The sequence below is a fragment of the Pholis gunnellus genome (genome assembly GCF_910591455.1).
Source record: "Pholis gunnellus genome assembly, chromosome: 9".
In the NCBI taxonomy this organism is placed as follows: domain Eukaryota; kingdom Metazoa; phylum Chordata; class Actinopteri; order Perciformes; family Pholidae; genus Pholis; species Pholis gunnellus.
In genome coordinates this window covers 22057051-22076749 of record NC_136535.1, presented here as the reverse complement: position 1 = coordinate 22076749, position 19699 = coordinate 22057051, and the positions used below count along the sequence as shown (strand labels likewise).

General features: G+C 41.8%; 2 protein-coding genes across 2 annotated transcripts; both read left to right on the top strand.

The window, feature by feature from the left end:
• Positions 1-3134: 3134 nt before the first annotated feature.
• On the top strand, positions 3135-11960 carry vwa7 (von Willebrand factor A domain containing 7; the record flags this gene model as incomplete). The annotated part of the gene is made up of 16 exons (XM_079166493.1): positions 3135-3374; positions 3521-3754; positions 4861-4957; positions 5732-5866; positions 6041-6236; positions 6334-6503; positions 7837-7949; positions 8052-8168; positions 8499-8726; positions 9243-9375; positions 9533-9685; positions 9802-9894; positions 10017-10306; positions 10768-10904; positions 11080-11239; positions 11394-11960. 16 exons carry the CDS (start codon positions 3135-3137, stop codon positions 11958-11960), a joined length of 3063 nt encoding a protein of 1020 aa, XP_079022619.1.
• Positions 11961-13332: 1372 nt separating this feature from the next.
• On the top strand, positions 13333-19445 carry LOC306701234 (sodium- and chloride-dependent GABA transporter 2-like; the record flags this gene model as incomplete). The annotated part of the gene is made up of 14 exons (XM_079166492.1): positions 13333-13450; positions 13528-13662; positions 14830-14970; positions 15362-15449; positions 15557-15689; positions 15774-15908; positions 15984-16087; positions 16213-16337; positions 17708-17820; positions 17911-18048; positions 18154-18256; positions 18589-18689; positions 18780-18950; positions 19332-19445. The coding sequence occupies exons 3-14, from the start codon at positions 14871-14873 to the stop codon at positions 19443-19445; spliced, it is 1425 nt and encodes a 474-aa protein (XP_079022618.1). The 5' UTR covers positions 13333-13450; positions 13528-13662; positions 14830-14870.
• Between the last annotated feature and the right edge of the window lie 254 nt (positions 19446-19699).

Here is a 19699-nt window from a genome sequence, read left to right as displayed (position 1 = left end):
TCCGGATATCATATACGCAAAGCTTCTGGTTAGGGTTGTGCAGTCAAACCCAAGCCACGCCTACAGTTTAAGCACCTGGCAGGTGTGGTTTTCCCGTCACAGGCCATACAACCCTTTCATTACCTACTCAGGAATGCTGCTCGGCATGAAGTCATCCGCACAGCTGTTGACGTCATTCCGGTTACGTATTGTTGTCGTCTTGAAATGGGTAAAACCATAAAACAAACCTGTTTGGATCTTATTTTGTTTTGTGCGGTTTCTCGCCTGTACGCCTGCATAGTCTGATCTGCAGTTTACTTAATTACCTCGTGGGAGCATGCAGATTACAAAACAAAAACTTTTTAAGTATCATAAATTGAGAATTTAGGTACAGTTTAAGGAAATTTGAAGAAAAGAAATGGTTGAAAAAGTCAATGACCAGCTTAGACTATGAGGTTTTGTGGTGAAACAATAGGTCATGACGATCTACAGGGATAATTGTCTTAAATATACCATTCTTCATTTCCTGCCAAGAAAGTAAACTAGCTTTTAACTAACTATTGGTACAGCTCAGAAGCTGTGCACTCTTAATAATAAATAAATACTGTCTGCAGCAAAGCCAAGTTGGAGGAATTATCAACACTAAAACAAACAGGAACAGGAAACTAACCTCACCTAACCTCACCTGCAGCTGGCATCCAGTAAATGATAGGTTATAGTTTCCCCACAGGACACTCCCTCCAGGACTAGTCACACTCATGGAGTTACATGCATTGCACGTCTTAATATTTTTTTTTTACCCATTCTTCCCCGACTCTATAGTGCTGTGATGTTGTGCGGTCAAGCCTCCCACTGATCTACTTTCACTTTCTGAATGAATGCAAAAACATTTTTGTGGTTTGCAAAGGAGTTGCAACGAAACGCACCATGAGCACAACACGTTCTGCGTCAAAACTTTCTCATTCACTCCTCAACTAAAACAGGATGAAACATTTTAAATAAAAGGTAGTTGAGAAACCTACCAGAACTAAAGCCCTAACACAACAGAGTCCCAAAACTGAAAAATACCCCAATTGTTGGATTGAATGTTGTAAAAGGAGAAGTGAATGCACTTCTCCTTTTACAACATTCAATCCAACGACCTGAAGTTCAACACTGTCCCCAGCGTTGGCTGGCAACTGATGGCCTTCTTTGGATTGTCACTAGAAATGTGGGGAACTGGGGAGACTGGAAGGGGTTGTGGTGGTTGCAGTTGTAAAAAACTGTTTTTTGGTTTTGTGAGGAAAAGAGAGAGTGATGGATGGAGGGCAGAGGGGGGGGTTGGGGAAAGCGCAAGTGGAACACCCTGGCCAGTAATGTATGCGGCCCTATTGTGGTGAATCAATGCACCATGCTATAATGGGGGGTAAGGAGGGGTACAAGGCTGTAGGGGAGCTATGACGACGTGTCTTCTGCCTCATGGCGTGTCCCCCCAACGCTAGGAAATGCACCCGAAGCCCACTCAGCGTCAACCAGTCTCTTATCAGAGTTAAACGGTGCTTCTTCCCGTTATTTTTCATTCTCGGGAGCTGGCCAGAGACAAGAGCCCAAGGACAGACAAACCTGAAGACTGAATACTTTTGCTACACAGACAGGATCACGGTGATACTGTGCACAGTTTCCTCTGCTGACAGGTTGCGGTGAAAGTCAATCACATGAACGTGCATGTGTGGTGTTCTTCTGTGACGTCTCTGCTAAATGCTGTGGTGTCTGAACAAAATCTGAAAAAACAGAAAGTCTACCATGATGAACTGAGGTGAGCACATTTTGTGTAGAAATCTACAACTTTAAGCAAAAGTTTGCATTTGCCTGTTAATATGCAAACCATAATTTAAAAATGTACTATACAGCATGCGCTAATTTTGTACTTCAGTGTTAGTGATTAAAATATTGTCTGAACATTCATAGATGACATTATTGCACCGTGATGAAGGAGGAAGTTGTACAAGATAATATGCTGTCTGATGTTTGTTGATGGGCAAACTCAGCAAAAGATGAGCAGTTATATTAAAACATGTTAAAATACATATTATAAATAAATAATCAGATAATGCATCACTCCTGGAGAATGAGTGAAAGGACGAGTCTCTTTGCTCTTCATTCAAGGGACCACGCCAATCAATTTAAACTGCTATGCTGAATGCAGGTTGGCAGAGTGGAGGGAGCAGTTGTTTGTAGGCCTCATGCTTTGTTTTGGTGTCAGCCTTGTGAAAGCACAGGCTATGAGAACAAAACCAGCGAATTGTAATCTGAATAAAGATGACAAAGAACAATAGTGGCTTCTGTACAGACAAAGCTGAGAAAAATGTGGGGGGAGTTAAGGAGTGGGTGATGACACGAGGACACATGGATGACTGACGCAAAGTGATCAAATAAGCACAAAACACTGCTGAACAATAGGGGTCAGGTCCATTTGGCAAGCGGGAAATGCTTTTCACATCTCATTAAAGAACTCATTTGGTAACAATTGTTCAGCTCAGTTAAATGTCTTAATGTTTGAGTTACAACGTTTTCAACATGCTTTTCTAAAAGACAATAATTACTGCTTGAAAAATTCAAAATAAAGCGTTCACTAAAAACTTAAAATAAGTTTTATTAAAGTTGCCTTTGTTCATATTTTTACATGAACGACGGATCAAGTGACTATGTGTAATGTGACTTCCACAGCTTTATTATTTACTTTACTATATTTACTATTTTTGTAAAAACCACAACAGGATAAAGCGACTTGAGGGACAGGCAAAGATAGCAACTAGCTGCTGAACATGATGGATTTAGAAGCAGGAAGAGACTAAAACAGAGCTAAAAGGAGACTTAACATTGGACTTTGAGAGACACAACTCAATTGAATGCTAATGTTTTTCTGCGTCTGCTCTGCTGTATGTGTAAATGGTCGTTGTTTGTCGCCATATCAAAACAATTTGGGTTTTTTCATGATATGAATGATTGGTTCATTCTAAGCTATGCATTGCATTCTAATTTAAAAGTTGGCCTTTGCCTTCTGCCATCACTGTCCAGTGGCATCAAATTGGATACAGTGTGTTTTTGTATTGAAGGTGATGGTAAAAAACCTTTAATTTATTTTATGTCATGCAGGTAGATCTCTGCAGGACATGATGTCACAGGACAGAGGAAGACTCTGGGACGGGAGTGGAAAGCCGGTGTTTATTCTGGCTTATCTTCTCCTCCTGGCTTTACCGTGCATGGGCTTCCTCCCCAACTTTTGGTCGCGAGTGTTAACGCTGTCTTTGAACTCGCACACACACCAGCACATCACAGAGCAGGCCATTCTCAACATCACCATGGAGACTCTGAGGGGCATCAAAAGCCACCAGGGGAGCCATGCAGAGGAAGAGGTGAGCCGATATTTACTTTACATCCACATGAAAATACCTACTTTTTACTAGCTTTACTGTATTATCTTAACAGATTTAATGATGTTTTTTTGAGCACATCTCATTAAAATGATGATAACAAAAAATTCAGCCTGTATCCCTCCCAGGCCAGACTGGGCCGTGGCTTCTGGAGAGCTGTGGGAGAGGTGGTGAAGTCCAATGCGGCCATGGACTTCTTGAGCTCCACCAGGTCCGACCCGGTGTACCACTTTGATTCAGAGCGTGTGGACAGCTCCATGGGGATGTTGCGGCAGTTCTGGGCTCAGACTCTGCTCTCAGTACGAGCCAAAGAGTACCAAAGTGCTCGTCACAGCTTGGGCCAGCTATTTCACTCCCTGCAGGTACACAGCACCGTGAAGAAGGGTCCGATGATGTATGGATGAGGAGAGCAGTTCGTACCATGCTTCCAGTTGTTGGCCTCTTGTGGGAGCATAAAGCCTAACAATTGGCCATAAAACAAACTCGTTGCTCAATCTTGGAAGCACAGGAACCTTTAAAACACTTGTTTTGACTAGAGTTGCAAAATTCCAAGAGTATTCTTGGTGGAAACTTTCAATGGGAATTAACAGGAATTCTGTGAGAATTTAAAGGAAATAATGGGAACAATTTGGAAATATCGTGGTTATTTCCTCAGGCTGTATTTACCATGCCATATGCAGATAGAAACATACCTTTTACCATATCATAAGCAGACATAATCCATTTTTTTGCCAAATAAATCCAGTGTTAATTTGTCAAATAAATACTACGGGAAATGTGCCATGTGGTGAGTTAGCTAGCTGGCAAGTTAACTAATGAGGAAAACTAGCAGAAGGTGTCAACAAGTTATAAACTGTGTACTTTGCTTTCGGCTACTTCCTGCTAGTGAACTGAAATATGATAAAAAAATATATTAACTCCAGTATTAAAATCAAAACTATTCTGAGATCATGCTCCATTTGTCTCAGACAGTGCAGTAATGTGGGCAGGAGTGTGAGCTGCTGCACATGTGTACGTTTTTTTTTTATTTAACAAATGTGCAAAGCTTATCTTCCCATTGAAATCTTCTGGAAATCTACCGTAACTGTTCAGACCCTTTGCTTCCCTATTTTTGACAGTAAAGTATCGTTAACAAAGAAAGACGGAGCCCTAATGAAGAGTTTGCTTTGGAGATTCTCCTCAGTCTTGACAAAAAAATGTGACGTTTCCAACTGTGCAAAATACATTCACTACAGCGAATGTTATTGTATCAGCAGATCTTTAACAATGATATAATATAAATGGTCCCGCATGAACTCAGGTTTTGGTTTTCCAGCCTTTTAAAACATTATTCTACATTCTGTCACACTGCTTGCATGGATACCAACTTGTATGTTGCAATGGCTGAAATATTGCCATGACATTAAAGTCAATATGTGCTGAAAAAAACGTATGTAATGCTTTGCCTTTCAAATTTCTGTTACGCCAGGACTTTTACAGCCACAGTAACTGGGTTGAGATGGGCCAGCGCTTCATTTACCTCCACCTGCTGCAGCCAGAGGAGCCTGCCATCCCTGTGGCTGCAGGTAATTCTACATCTGCGACCACACAGGCACCGACCCGATTGTGTAATTGTGATTAATATCGTGATAATGATTTGATTTCAACTATCGCACACTTGTAGCCTAAACTGTAAAGTACCAATATTCTCTTGTGTAAATTAACTATACAGTAATATGTTCTTAAAATAAATCAAGGTACATAACTTTCAGTTTAAGATATTTGTCTTCACTTCAGAAATGGGGGGGGGGGGGGGGCAATAAAGTAGTAGGGTTAAGTTAATGTTCAAAATATAACCAAACAATCTGAGTTTGAGCTGCAACGATTAGCTGATTAATCCATCGATCAACCAACAGAAAATTAATCAGCATCTATTTTATTAATTAATTGTTAAAGCCATTTTTGAAGCACATTTTGAATCCTGCTCAAATGTGACAATTTGTAAATGGCTTGTTCACCATTTCTTATATTAAACGATAAATTTAAAATATTTGGCAGATTCGTTGATAAATTAAAATTGTCAGTTGCAGTCCTGATCTGAAGTATATCCAAGATTTATGATGGCTATCGTGACTGTATACAGTTGTAGGTACAGCTTGTCATATCATACCAAAACCTCACATAATTAACTTTATACAAAAGACTCAATCCCAAAACCCAACCCATACACCCAATTCCCAAACAAAGATAATATTATGATAGTAGTATTTATGTTTAAAAAGAGTTTTACTACTGCAGATTTGGAGCTTTAATGGGCCTCATTAACAATACACTGACCCCCTCGTCGTGTCTGTCCACAGAAGACACTCCTACCTGTATGGAGTGCTTCAGTGCCACCTGTCGAGACAACCTCCTGGCAAGAATGACAAACGGACAGCAAGAGACCCAGCTGCTCACCACTGGCTACTTCAGCACTTTCCCTCCAAAACCTCACGGTATGTACGTGAAACTTCAGCCACCAATCGCTGCAGTCCTGCCAGATAAAGCAAAGGGATATATATACACTCAAAGAGCTTTTTTTCCATATAGAACGTTTGGTTTTGTGAATGTTGTTACTTTTTGAAAACGCTCCATAAAGCTTTAAAATATACCGACTGTTTCTTTTTCAGGCAAATGTAGTCATGGAGGCATTCTGGACCACAGCCGCTACATGGGGGCCAAAGGGGGCATCAACAAGGACAGCACCTCACCTCTCTTCTCCCCTCACCATTACCTCCACATGGAAGCTGCCAATTTAGCTATGGAGGCCACCCTGAGTGTACTGAGAGACATCAGAGACACCGTGGGCCAGAAAACCTTCCTCAGGTAGGTTTTGACAACTGTTTTACAGGTAATTATTAATTAAACAATATATTATCATATTGCTGTTGAGTGTATTTCTTTATTTGCTACACGTCCTCAGGCTCTTCAGCGTGAAGCAGGTCCCTGCATTGGTGTTTGTCATGGACACCACAGGCAGCATGTTTGAAGAGATCACTGCCGCTCGCTACCGGGCCCACTCCATCATCCAGAGTCGAGCCAGCAGCCCAGGGCAGCTGGGCACCTTTCTACTTGTGCCCTTCCATGACCCAGGTGAGGGTATAACAAATCATCTTACGTTTTAAGACTACATTAATATACAAAATAGCTGCTGTGACACTAAGACCTGGTTAAAATAGATGGTGCATTTAAAGCCCCCCAATCACTACAAAGAGATACACTCAGGAAACTTAAATGTATGCTTCAATTCTTTAAGTAAACAACACACACCGAAGTTCACAAGAAACTAACCGTAATCTTTGCTTTAATGTCCACAAAACAACAAAAAAAACAACCAAAAGGAATCAAACTCACCTTACATAGTTTTAGGAAATGGTAATCTGGCCTTCACTTTAGTTCCATTCTCTGTTCAATAGTTATGTTCCTCAGGTCTCACAGATTTCCTCGTTCACTCCAGATGGACGAGGTTCAACCATAGAAATGAGCTAAATGCTTCACCCTCACTCAACTAAAGGCTGCCTGGCTCCAACATTACCCTCCATGTCCCTTCACAAACATTTCCTTTCTCGCCATCCCAAACAATTCTCTTCCCTTTGACCCCCAGGCCACGCCCCCTTACACCTGTGATCCTTGACGGAAACAGACCACCTGACCAGTGTTAGCTATGTGAGAGTATGCATGGCAGACAAGTTAGCAAAGTTATCTTCATGGGTGACATGTAGATAGACCAACAAAGGCTTTTTTTGTTGTTGTATCAAACCATCTAATTGTATAAATATCCTTTCCCTAACATTTGTGGCGGTGAGACAAGGGTAAGAATATTTGTTATGGTCTAAAGCTGAAAAGTAAGTTGCATTGTGGGTAATGTAGGCACCAGGTTTTGACAGAGAAGGATCATTTGTGGAAGACAAAAAACTAAATTGTTCTGCTTCTGCTGCATCGATCAAACATTTTTAGACTATTTAAACTGTTTATAGAAGCGTAATGCTAAATCTGTGCAGTACTCTTAGGATAAATCTTAATTATACAGAATATATGTTTATGCTTGAGACGATAGTGGGCCCTTTCCTGCTTCAACATGACAGTGTTTGCACAAATCCAGGTTCATAAAGAAATGAGTTTGAAACTGCGTTCAGTCTTTGTGCTAAGCTAACTGGCTTCTGGCTGTAGCTATATATTTACTGCAAAAACATGACAGTGGTGTCAATCTTCTCACCTAACTTTCGGCAAGAGTTAGCAGTGTATTTCCCGAAATGTTGAAATATTCCTTTAAAACTGGTGTAAGCTCTCTGAATTGTTGTTTAGCAATTACATTAAGATTCAACGATTTATAAAGTTAAATGTGGTGGTTAACATCCTGAAAGATCTCCTGTTATTCAGCAGATGTTGCTTGCCATGTAACATTTCTACCTCCTGTTCTCTGCAGAGATAGGACCGGTCTATGAGACCGATGACCCAAATCAGTTTATGCAGCACATGGAGAACCTGATGGCGCTGGGAGGAGGAGACGAACCAGAGATGTGTCTCTCTGCCATTCAGGTACATTTAGAAACCGTGTCTTTTTGTGATCAGGTGTGTGCATGAGTGTGTGAACACATGTAAAGTAGCTCATTTTTTCCCATCTTGCTGTGTGTTTTCCAGCTGGCACTCACTCACAGTCCACCACTGTCGGAGATCTTTGTATTCACAGATGCTTCCCCAAAAGACGCCCACTTGTTCGATGTGGTAAAGGCCCTCGCACTTGAGAAACAGAGCAAGGTAGGTTTCATTTGAAAGACAATTCGTCGCTAATAAACACATGCAGGTGTAATTTATGGGGACATTTTCTGATTCTCAGCTGTAAATCATACGTCTAAATAAACACATTTGAATGTTTGAATTCAAACTAGTGAAGTAGAATTACATATATTGCATTTTAGGATGGATGTTTTCCTGTAGTGACCTTAATGAGTACACCCCTCTTGTGTCTTACACTGTTCCTTTATTGTGGACGGAAAGTGCGACAGCAAGGGGACTGCAATCAAGCGAGTCCTTGCATGTTTCTTTCTGCTCAACCATCGGTCACGTTATGGGCTGACTTTCCCACAGGTGACTTTTCTCCTAACCGAAGACCCCAAATACACATCGGAGAGCAGAGGGAGGAGGAAGAGGAGGAGGAAGAGGAGGAGGAGGAGGAGAAGGGAACTTTTGTCCCCTGATCGTTTCTCCCTCTACTCTTCCCTGTCCTCCCTGTCAGGAGGACTGACAATATTCACCACCAACTCTGACATCCGCAGTGTCTCTGCCATAGTGGAGGATATCACAGCCATCGACAAGGTACGGCAGCAAGAGCTCTAACCCTAATCCTGTGCTGAGCCAATTCAAATGTATTCCTAAAACAAAGAAAATCAGTGATCTTGTGACCACTTGCAAGTAGACGTTGCTTGCAACTTCTTGTCAATGCTTGTGCACGTATGTCTACTGATTGTGAAAAGAGCAATTTTTACAGTGAGGTTTTAGCATTTGTGTTGAAAACAGCTTCCTTGTGCAGCTTAAAACGAGGTGGATGAGAACAAAGAGAGAGAGAACCAAAACAATGAGCTGAAAAACGCTAAAAGAAAGCTGAGGGGAGTGGCAAGGTTTGGCAATGATTATTTTGTAGTAACGAATAACGTTCTTTTGTATACAAATTGTCTTGTGATCCATTTTTTACAGAAAAATGTATAGAAAATGTCATTGAAGTGGGAATGTGCATGTTTGTTTGTTTTGTTTGTTCATTGGGATCCCCAGTAGTTGTTGCCTTCCTCCTACTCTTCACATTACAAGCACATTTTTTTCTCCCCCCCTCCCCAGGTGACCCTCCTCCACGTGGAAAGTGACGAAGAGTTGATGTCCTCCCATTCCTTCAGAGTTGACAGCTCAGTGAAAAACGTCACACTACACGTCACTGGCATCCTGACAGAGTGCGTCCTCACCAGCCCATCAGGTAACTGCAGGGCAAAGTTGCAAGCATAAGCTGCAAGCCATATCGCAGCAGCTTTATTCGTTTCGTCTATCGGCTGTGAACGGCCCTTTGTACTTGCTCCTGAAGTCCTACAATACCGCTACTCTTCTTTGCAAGTTCATTTTGCTCTTGTTGTTAGACCAAAGCCAGTCTCTGTTGAGCCAGCAAGGCCCTCTAGCAGAGTTGGAGCGCTTCGTTGGTCTGTACCGTATCAGCCTGCTGTCTCCTATACTGCCAGGCAAGTGGAAACTCCAAGCCAAGAGTGACGGACACCTCACATTCAATGTGATAGGTAAAGGAAAAAAAACATGTTAGACATTGAGAAAAACAGTTAATAACGGTGCATTCCCGCTTATTTAACTGTCCTTGTGCTGAGAAAAGTATTTGTGTTTTGATCTGCACCCCCAGGTGACAGCAGTGTAGATTTCCTGTATTACTTTGCCACAGTAACCAATGAGACACACCCAGGTCTGGCCAGAGTGGAGGGTAGTCCAGTAGCAGGTAAGAGATTTTTTTGCTAATATAATTAGGGATGTATCAGTGACAGCCTACATGTAAGTCTCACAACCAGGAATGTGTCGGACATTTGGCTAAACGGCCTTGTGCCTCATGTGATTTCTTAGGTGTTCCTGCCTTTCTGGTGCTGGCTGTGACGGGCCTGGCTCCAGATGAGGAGGCGTCTTTCAGTCACGTGACCCTGCTGGGAGCTGACGGGGAAAGCATCCAGCAGGTCAAGCTGAACTCCTCCTCCTCCTCATCTTCATCATCCTACTCTGTGGAGGAGCTGGTGGGATGGTTGGACTCTGTTCCCGTAGTCCCATTCTGTGTTCGGCTGACGGGCCGAGACAGCAGAGGAAACAAGCTGGAGAGGGTTTCCGCAGAGAGGGTTCAGCCCACTCACGTTCAGATACAGGTAGTGATATAAACAAGACATGGGCTGTGTCTTCTAGCTCTTTGTTTTGGTTTTATGGTCCGCACCTTGTTTCGGTTCATCCATATCCAGATGCAACAGGCAGTTTACAGAAACTAACAGGCGGACGTGATAATCCAGAATAGTACCAGTATCAGCTCCCCTAATACTGATTGTCAGTGTCTACAGCTTGTTCTGCTGCCTCCAAGTGGTTAAAACGCAATCATTGCTGCTTCATAGAAAAGGAAAACAGCACTACACCTGCTGGTTGCTTTCTATTTTAAGTAGGAGTTCAAATATCTCACCTTACAAAATGTCAAATTATGACTTTTCCTGTAGCAGCTTTCCATAAAACTCTGTGTTGGTGGATTTTCTGGTTCATGGAGTTTCACATTGACGTACCTCAAATCAGCTGGCTCGTGTCGTGATGATGTTTCACAGTTTTTGTGTCTCTGTCTCTTCAGGTGTTGTCTGTCCCCCGCCTGGTACCTGGTCACAGCTCCATGGTGGCCTTTGACATCCTGAACCATGGCCCGGCCCGACTCTTCAGTTTGACTGCTGATGACGACTGCGGATATCTTCAGACGAGAGGACCTCACAGGTAGAGAAAGACTCTCGCCATTTCATTTCTTATAAATGTCCTCCCTTTGCAATCATGTAGGATCAGAGGAATGTGATATTAGAAAACTACATTTCATGCCCTTTATGGACTCCTGTCTCTATAGAAGAACTACTTGAAAACATTTGTTCTCTAAGTTCGACTTTCTGTCCCTCAGGTTCCATGTTGCAGAACAAGGGTCTTTCCGCAGTCAGGTGGACGTCCTCACTCCTGCCACAGCTCAGGCGGGAGCGACTGTCACCCTAACACTCACTGTGCGCGCTCTTGACTCTCCGGACTCAAATTACGCAGTGGCCTACATGACTGTGATCCCTCCGGTGAGCATTAACTGAAAACTAATAGGATACACTCCGTTTGGGGACAACTTTAATTGTTTTATACAAAGGTTTACTGTTGTTTTTTTTGTCTGTAAAGATCATTCATTCATCTTGAATTTTCTGTGTCTGACTTCACTTACTCTTTCTCTTGCAGGATCCTGACACGTCTCCACCGTCCTGCTCTGCTGCACGAGTACAATCCACGTGTCCTTCCACTTGCAACGAGTCTAGCTGGAGCGTATCTCTGGTCGTGTCGGACAGGGGGCGCTCCGGCCTCGCTGCCCTCCAGCTACAGAGCGGTGAAGGCATTCTGACTTTATTCCACAGCCCCCCACCCACGGAGGACAGCTTGGGAGAGGACCGGCCCGGCCAGGACCAGCAACAGGCACACAGGGACAAGACAACCAGTGGAGGTCACCGCCACCACCACAAGGCCACATTAGAGAAAGGAGACCCACCTCTGAATGTTTCTGAATGGTCCCCTGGCTCATCTCAGCCGCTGTGGGTGAAGTACACGTCCAGCTGCTGCTCTGCTCAGGCTGAGCTGCTGGTGTGGGACACAGCTGGAAACATGAAGCGCTGCCATCTAACGTCTGGCCAGCTGAGGCGGCTAAGAGACAGGAGCACAGAAACCAGTGGAGCTGGACGGATTACACCCACACTAGTGTTTTCCTTGTTGTTGGGTCTGCTGGGGTCTTTTCTGTGGTCTTTCCTGCTTTAGGTCGAGGTGATTCCAAATGTTTTGCAGGTCAAATCTATGTGTTGATCACAGGGTACCAGCAGCCCACACAAAAGAGACACAAAAGACAGATACAACTGAAAAAAGAAAAGAAAAGTAGTCTGATATGGAAAGAAACACATCTTTCTTAATGACTGATTTGTGCTTGCTACTGTAATTTGTAAAGAATATGCACTAAATAAAGAGTTCATCATTTTATTATTACTCTCAATCTCTTGAATTATTTGCCGTTCTGGACATCTGATATCACAAAGAATACATTAATGCCAAGAAGTGAATCATTTGGACATCACTTTTCAGCAAGGAAATAATAATACTTCTGGTGGACTTAAAGGAAAAAACATATAAATAACAGCCATGCATGTGTGCACAGTGTGACCGTTACAGTCTATTACATCCGCAGCATACTTTAGTCACCAAGACAAAGTAAACATAGATCAACACTTAAAACAACAAGATTAACATCATGTTTGTACCTTATGGGATATAGAGGTCTGAAAATGTGTAACTGTTTAACAGTAGTAATAACATATTCTTAGACACCTTCTGGGTTATCAGATCCGTGCCCTGCGGTCCGTTTATCAGGCTGAGTGTGTGATAAAATACAGAAGAGCAGATACAGCACAATAAATATAAACTTAAGGTGGATAATTTCACTACCGGAAAGAATTAACATCACAGTGAAAATAATGTTAGTAAATGTTATTTATTTGGGCTAGTACATAGATTTTGCTCCTGGTGGTCATATTTGAGGCCAGATAAAATGTGACAGAATGTGATTTTATTAGTAGTCCCCCGTCTTTGTCTTCTCAGCTCTCACAATGACTTTGAAGTGACATTTACATCCGTCTTACTTCGTGCAACTTGTTGAATTTCAATTGACACTGGACACACATACTGTACCACGAGAACATATTGAGAAACCAACCGGCTGCGCTTCATTTCAGCTCCCTTGCAAACAGTTGCCTCTTTGATACATCTGAAAGAACACAAGAGGAATATTTGAGCTGAACAACACGAGACATTTATAAAGAATGATTTGATCCTTTTGATTAAAAATAAATCCTATGTGTTATACAACAACAAGGAATTTGGACTTTTCTAATCAGTTGTCGTTTAGATATTGCAATTTATGCTCAGCCTGGGCGATAATTGACATTTCCATTTAGAACTGATTAACCGGTCAGGGAGTTGCTCATTACAAAGATGACACAGAATCAGTATATAAAGCCAGAGAAGACATGGACACACAAAGGTTACGAGGATTAAGAGGACGATCTGGTCAACTCGGGTTCAGACTGAGCTTTTGGGAATGTTGAATAAAATATGTGCCACAAAACACAAGCCAGCGGAGGTGGAGGAGAGAGGACACTGGGGCAGCAAGGTGGAGTTTCTCCTGGCCGTGGCGGGAAATATTGTTGGCCTCGGCAACGTGTGGAGGTTTCCTTACCTCTGCTACAAAAACGGAGGGGGTAAGCAACTATGAGGTTCACTCGTTACCTAAGATCTCTTGTACATGTGTGCATTGTTGTACACTTTGTAAATGCAGGTGCATTCCTGGTGCCATATCTGGTGTTTGTGGTGACCTGTGGCGTACCCCTGTTCCTGCTGGAGACGACTATAGGCCAGTACACCCAGGAAGGCGGCATCACCTGCTGGAGGAAGCTCTGCCCTCTGGCGGAAGGTATGCTGTTCAGGACTTTATTGAAGATTCATTGGAAACAATCTCTGAGTGATTAATTCGCTTTATTGTCGGCTGATGTACCATAATAGTTTAATGTGTCCTTTTGGTAGTTACACAAAGGAAGGGGGCTGGCTGTGATCCCTGGCTCCTACTATCTGCATGTTGAGTGTCTAAAACGATGGGTTAGATGCATGCATGTACCTGTATGCATGTGATAATTGTAATTAAGTTTGAGTGTGTGAGGCAGTGACACATGACATCAAAGGCTCTGACACTGAATGATGCAAACACAGACTCAACATATCAGAGCTCTGTCATGAATGTCAGCAGGGCAAACATTGACAGACTGGGAACTGCATGGCCTCTGTGACCCTTTCTTTCAAGGGTTTTCAAAGAAGGGCAATTTATTGCTGAGTGTTTTTTTTAAAGTGGAACTACACATCAAAGTATATATAAAAGTGTTTTTGTTGCTCCAAAGCGAGTTGTGCAAAATGTTAGGCATTGCTAAGCGTGGGTTGGGGCTGAGGACTAAAAGAATTGAGCTCACCAGAGTTTTGCAGCCCACTTTGTATTTCATTTTTGATAAAGAAGGAGAATGCATGAAACAAAAAGATATCTGGTTCTGCTGCATCAATTTGAATCCTTTTTTCTTTTTAATCTGTCCATCACGAGTCTGGACAATAGAAGCACAATGATACATCTGTGTTGTGCTTTTTTGACATTTCTAAATCAACTGTTGCAGTGCCTGATATTATTTATATTCCAAAAACATGGACATTACAGAGAGGTAGGTTTCGTCACAACAAAGATGCCACGATAGTTTTTGAAGATTACATTTATGAAAACATTATTAAAATTGAATAATTGTTAATGTTTATAAGCTGGGTAAATTTCATTCTGGAGAAGTGACAGAGATAATTTAGAGAAAATAAAATGTTTCTTTGTTTGTAATATATATATATATACACATATATTTATATATATATATATATATATATATATATATATATATATATATATATATATATATATATATATATCATTATGGAAAAGTAGTCTCTCACTGAGCAGTTTTAGTGATACATTGGGTCAGTCGGGTTACGTGACCCTGACCACCAAGCGGATTAATGGATAAATGGAGGGAGTCATGTCTCTGTGGCCTCGCAGGTATCGGCTACGGCGGGCAGCTGATCATCTTGTACTCCTGTATGACCTACATCATTATTCTGGCCTGGGCTTTGCTCTACTTGGTGTTCTCCTTCAGCTCACAGCTCCCCTGGGCCAGCTGCAACAACTACTGGAACACAGGTCAAATGGACACAGTCACATGCATTGAGGTTGACTTGTATAACAGAGCACTAACATTAATGTTACGATGACAGATATCAACACTCCAGTGACTTTTCTGTCAAGTAGAGATATTCTGAATTTTACCCCCTAATATGGGTCAACCATTGAATCCTACATTGCCCATAATGCAACTGGATAGTGTATTTAAAGTCACCCTCCCTGTCTGGTAAATGTCTACATCTTTTAATTTTAAGCTCCACACCAAAAGATTGTAATGCAAATTTGAAGTCCCAAGCCCACACCGAGGTTATTTCCTCAGACTTTGGCAACCTCCCCCTAGAACCACAGAAGATCCTTTTACATCTGCTTTGTGACTATTAATATGTGTTTTGTCTTATTATTCTTTCAGATAACTGCATAGACTTTTCCACACAAAATAAAACCTTGAACTGGACCAAACAGACTAACACAACTTCTGCTGCCACAGAGTTCTGGGAGTATGTATACGGATATACTAAAGCCTCTATTCTAGGTTGATTTAAATCCAAAATGAGTCTGTATAAGTCTCAATAAAACACATTTGTTGATCTTTTGTTCCTTCTAGACGGCGAGTGCTTGGTATCTCGAGTGGGATTGAGGAGATAGGCAGCATCAGATGGGATGTGCTGTTGTGCCTGATTGCGATGTGGATCATCTGCTACTTCTGCATCTGGAAAGGGGTCAAGTCTACAGGAAAGGTATTTAAATAAGCCCTAAAACTGTGGTAAAAGTGTATAAAGTTGTATCTCTAAATGCCTTAAACTGCTGTCTTTTTCCCCCAGGTGGTGTATTTCACTGCTACCTTCCCATATGTGATGTTGGTTATTCTTTTGATCCGTGGACTCACGCTTCCTGGGGCTCGAGAAGGAGTGCTGTATTATCTTCTGCCTGAACCCTCGCGACTCGCAGACCCTCAGGTTGGAGATTCATTGTGTACTGTGACAGTGTGAAGTTCATGGACAACTTTACTCAATGTTGCTTTGTTGAAACAGGTTTGGATGGAGGCCGGGGCTCAGATCCTCTTCTCATACAGCGTGGGTGTGGGCGCCTTAACTGTGCTAGGCAGCTACAACACCTACAACAACAACTGCTATAAGTGAGTATAACTCAATGTTTGACTGAGTGTGACAACAACTCCGACATCAGAGTTACGCAATAACATATTAAAAAAGTATCCACATGCTATGAATTTATAGAGTGCACACACGTTGTGTTTTGCAGAGACTGTCTGTGGCTGTGTTTGCTGAACAGTGTTACCAGTATTGTAGCTGGGTTTGCAGTCTTCTCTGTGCTGGGATTCATGGCTCACGAGCAGGGCGTTCCCATTGCAGAAGTGGCCGAGTCAGGTAAAGCAAGTCATCAGAGGTATTCAGAAAGATGCAAAGTATCCAATATTTCACAATAAAAAAAAACTAAAATCAAAGAGATCCAAAAACAAAGACAGATTTGTGCATGAGAACTTAGTTTTTTCTTTCTTCTTCACACATGAATCACCTCACAGACATTCAAATATATCTTGTGAGCACTAGTCTGGGAACCACAGGACTAAACTGCCTAACTGCGTATAAAGTAGTTAAAACTAGCTCCACCTGCAGCTACATCTGTAAAATGTTGTTTATACACTGATGAATCAACATTAAGAATCGAATACGTCAAATATGATGTTTAAGTCAATTTAATTGTTATTGAGTATTTTTACATTGTTACACTTAAAGTGGAGGATCCGAGTACTTCTTTCACCGCTGGTCCACAATGGGTAAAATGCTGCTGCCATCTTGAGGACAACCATAGACACGACCAGCACATGTGTGCATGGACTCATACAGTAAACTTTAGCACACATGCTGTCATGCGTCTTCACTTCCCTACCTAAATATGTACAGTACAAACACAATCACACTGACTTCCGTACAGTTTCTCAATCATCAGCCGACACTTTGGCCATTCCTTCATTCGGTGCTCAGATTCACGCTGGTAAATCTCATAATAGGTCACATGTGCACATATTTATCTACACACACAATATATATATATATATTTTTTTTTTAATTTAACCTTTATTTAACCAGGAGGGTCCCATCGAGATTAAAATCTCTTTTTCAAGGGAGACCTGGCCAAGACAGGCAGCAGCATCAGAGACACATAGTTACAGACAGAAAACACAGAACAAGACAAGTTAAAAGAAACTAAAAGTTAAGAGAGTAACGAAACCGAGTTAATTTAAAAAACATTTACATTTTTGGGAACCTGCCTCTATTGCTTTCAATTTAGATTTAAAAGCAGTAAATGGTATCAGTATTCCACGATGAGGGTGCGGAGTACACAAATGTATTCATGTTAACTGGGTAACTGGGTCACCAAAAACCATGAAGACAAACATGATCACCAGAATAAAGCTGTCACTTTGGCCTTACTGTTTTCAGCGACAAAGATTCTTGCGCTCACAATCTACATCCAGTTTTCTACAAACTCCTTGAGACGCACATGTAAAGAGATCGTCAGTACTGTGTTGTACTTCTGCGTTTTTCTATCTTTGTGATTTCCAGTAACTTGAGACTGAGGAGGTTGTTGTTTATTAGTTACTTGATTGATGAGATTTCCTCTGCATTTCCACCTGGATGCATATCGCTTTTACTTTGCAAAGTTATGAATGCTAAATTGGTTAAACAAAAGGCAGATAATAGACGGGGATGAATCTGGCTTTGTTGTTGTCCAGGTCCAGGCTTGGCGTTCATTGCATACCCTCAGGCTGTAGCCATGATGCCTCTGCCCCAACTGTGGTCCATCTGCTTCTTTGTCATGCTCATCCTCCTGGGTCTGGACACACAAGTAAGATGTGCTTTTAATGAAGTCTTCGTGGAGGAAAAGAAATTCACATTTGTCAATGTACTGACTGTGTGTTGTCCTGTCTCTGTACAGTTTGTTGGCATGGAGGTTGTGATGACATCCATCATCGATTTGTTTCCCACGGTGATGCGCAGAGCAGGCCGGCGGGAATCTTTCCTCCTCCTCTTCTGCCTCACATGCTTCTTCTCTCAGCTTGTCATGGTCACTGAGGTCAGTATTTAGTCATATATGTACATTTATTAGCAGTTTATTGCTGCTATTGCTAGTAAAATGAATAAAACCATGTCAAAACAATGTCTTTGCTGTTGTCTCCAGGGAGGAATGTACGTGTTCCAGATGTTTGACTACTTCGCTTGTAACGGAGCCTGCATCCTCTTTCTCTGCGTGTTTGAAATCGTGGCACTGGCATGGATATTTGGTAGGTATATATATATATATATATATATATATGTATATATATGTGTATATGTATAGGTTTTTTAAAAGGGGCAATTTCATAAAGGACCTAAATAAAGTTGGGGGTAAGATCAAAATCAAAGCAGCAGAGGCTGAGATATGATGACTTTTAGTCCCTTGAGTTCTAAAAACACATGGAGTTCCCATAATACATCAAAACCCTGATGACATCCTTGTGGTTATGTTCTCAGACTATGTGAGAATATTAGAGAAGTTCCTCTTTAAATGGCATTCACAAGCGTTAGTCTGATGTGGTCATTGAGTGCTGATCATCCAACCTCATCTCCTACAAAGGGGCAGAGCGGTTGTTATCCATCATTAAGGACATGACAGGTGTGCACGCCAACCCGTTCTTTAAAATCTGCTGGCTTTACCTCACACCACTGGTCTTACTGGTGAGTGACTTTCAATGTTGGATTTTTATGTTCCAGATATTCTTCCTCAGGATAACTTCTGAATCCCTCTTTTTATCACTGTTTTCTCAGGTCTCTTTTATATGTTCTTTAGTCGAGTATCAGCCTCTGACTTTTAATCGCTGGTACGTGTACCCAGCCTGGGCATACGTGTTGGGCTGGGTACTGACCCTTTCCTCTATCCTGCTCGTGCCGGGATGGGCGCTGTATAAACTGGGAACTGGGACTGGGAACCTGAGACAGGTGGGACAACTGTGTTATTGATTTTTAGTCATTAATTCAATAAATCGCACGGCGTATATGTCATGTAATGATTATATTGAGTATGTGTCAATATAACAAGCAAAAGAGCAATGTATGTCTGACATCCCATCTGCAAGAGGAGTTGTCATTTTTAGGATTTTAGGATTATTAGGCTGTAACGTGAGGGTCTTTAAAAGTATGAAATGTGTGTATTGATCAAAGTATAGTGTTGATTTTCAGAGTAAAAGCTACATTCTCTTTATTTTGCGCCAATACGACGGATCCTAACTACCAACAGCCAACATGCAGCATCAGTGATATTGATTATTGCGTGAATGAGTACTTCAAGTTATTGGCGAATACTTCTCTCAACTTTCTTAGCGTTTCCATCATCTGTGTCAACCGGTCCCTGACTGCTCACTGACCCAAAAGGGAGAAGAAACTGAGCTGCAGCACACCAAAGGGGAAGATCTGCACTCGCTCACTTCCAGTTGATGCCAAACATGAAATGATCCTGAGCTCTTTAGCAACTACATTTATGTGTACCACAACTTTCCTTTTCTCTTTGCTTATATCTGTAGATCTTCATTTCTTACAGTATTTGTTTTTGAAAGGTGTTCCATAAATAAAGTTATTGGACAAAGATAGGGCACTAAGCAGGCTGGTTAGATTGTGATATTACTTTTTCTGCTTTTCTTAAAACCTTTAGATCCCGAGCAGAGCCCAATTTGGTTCTAGAGGGGGGGCGA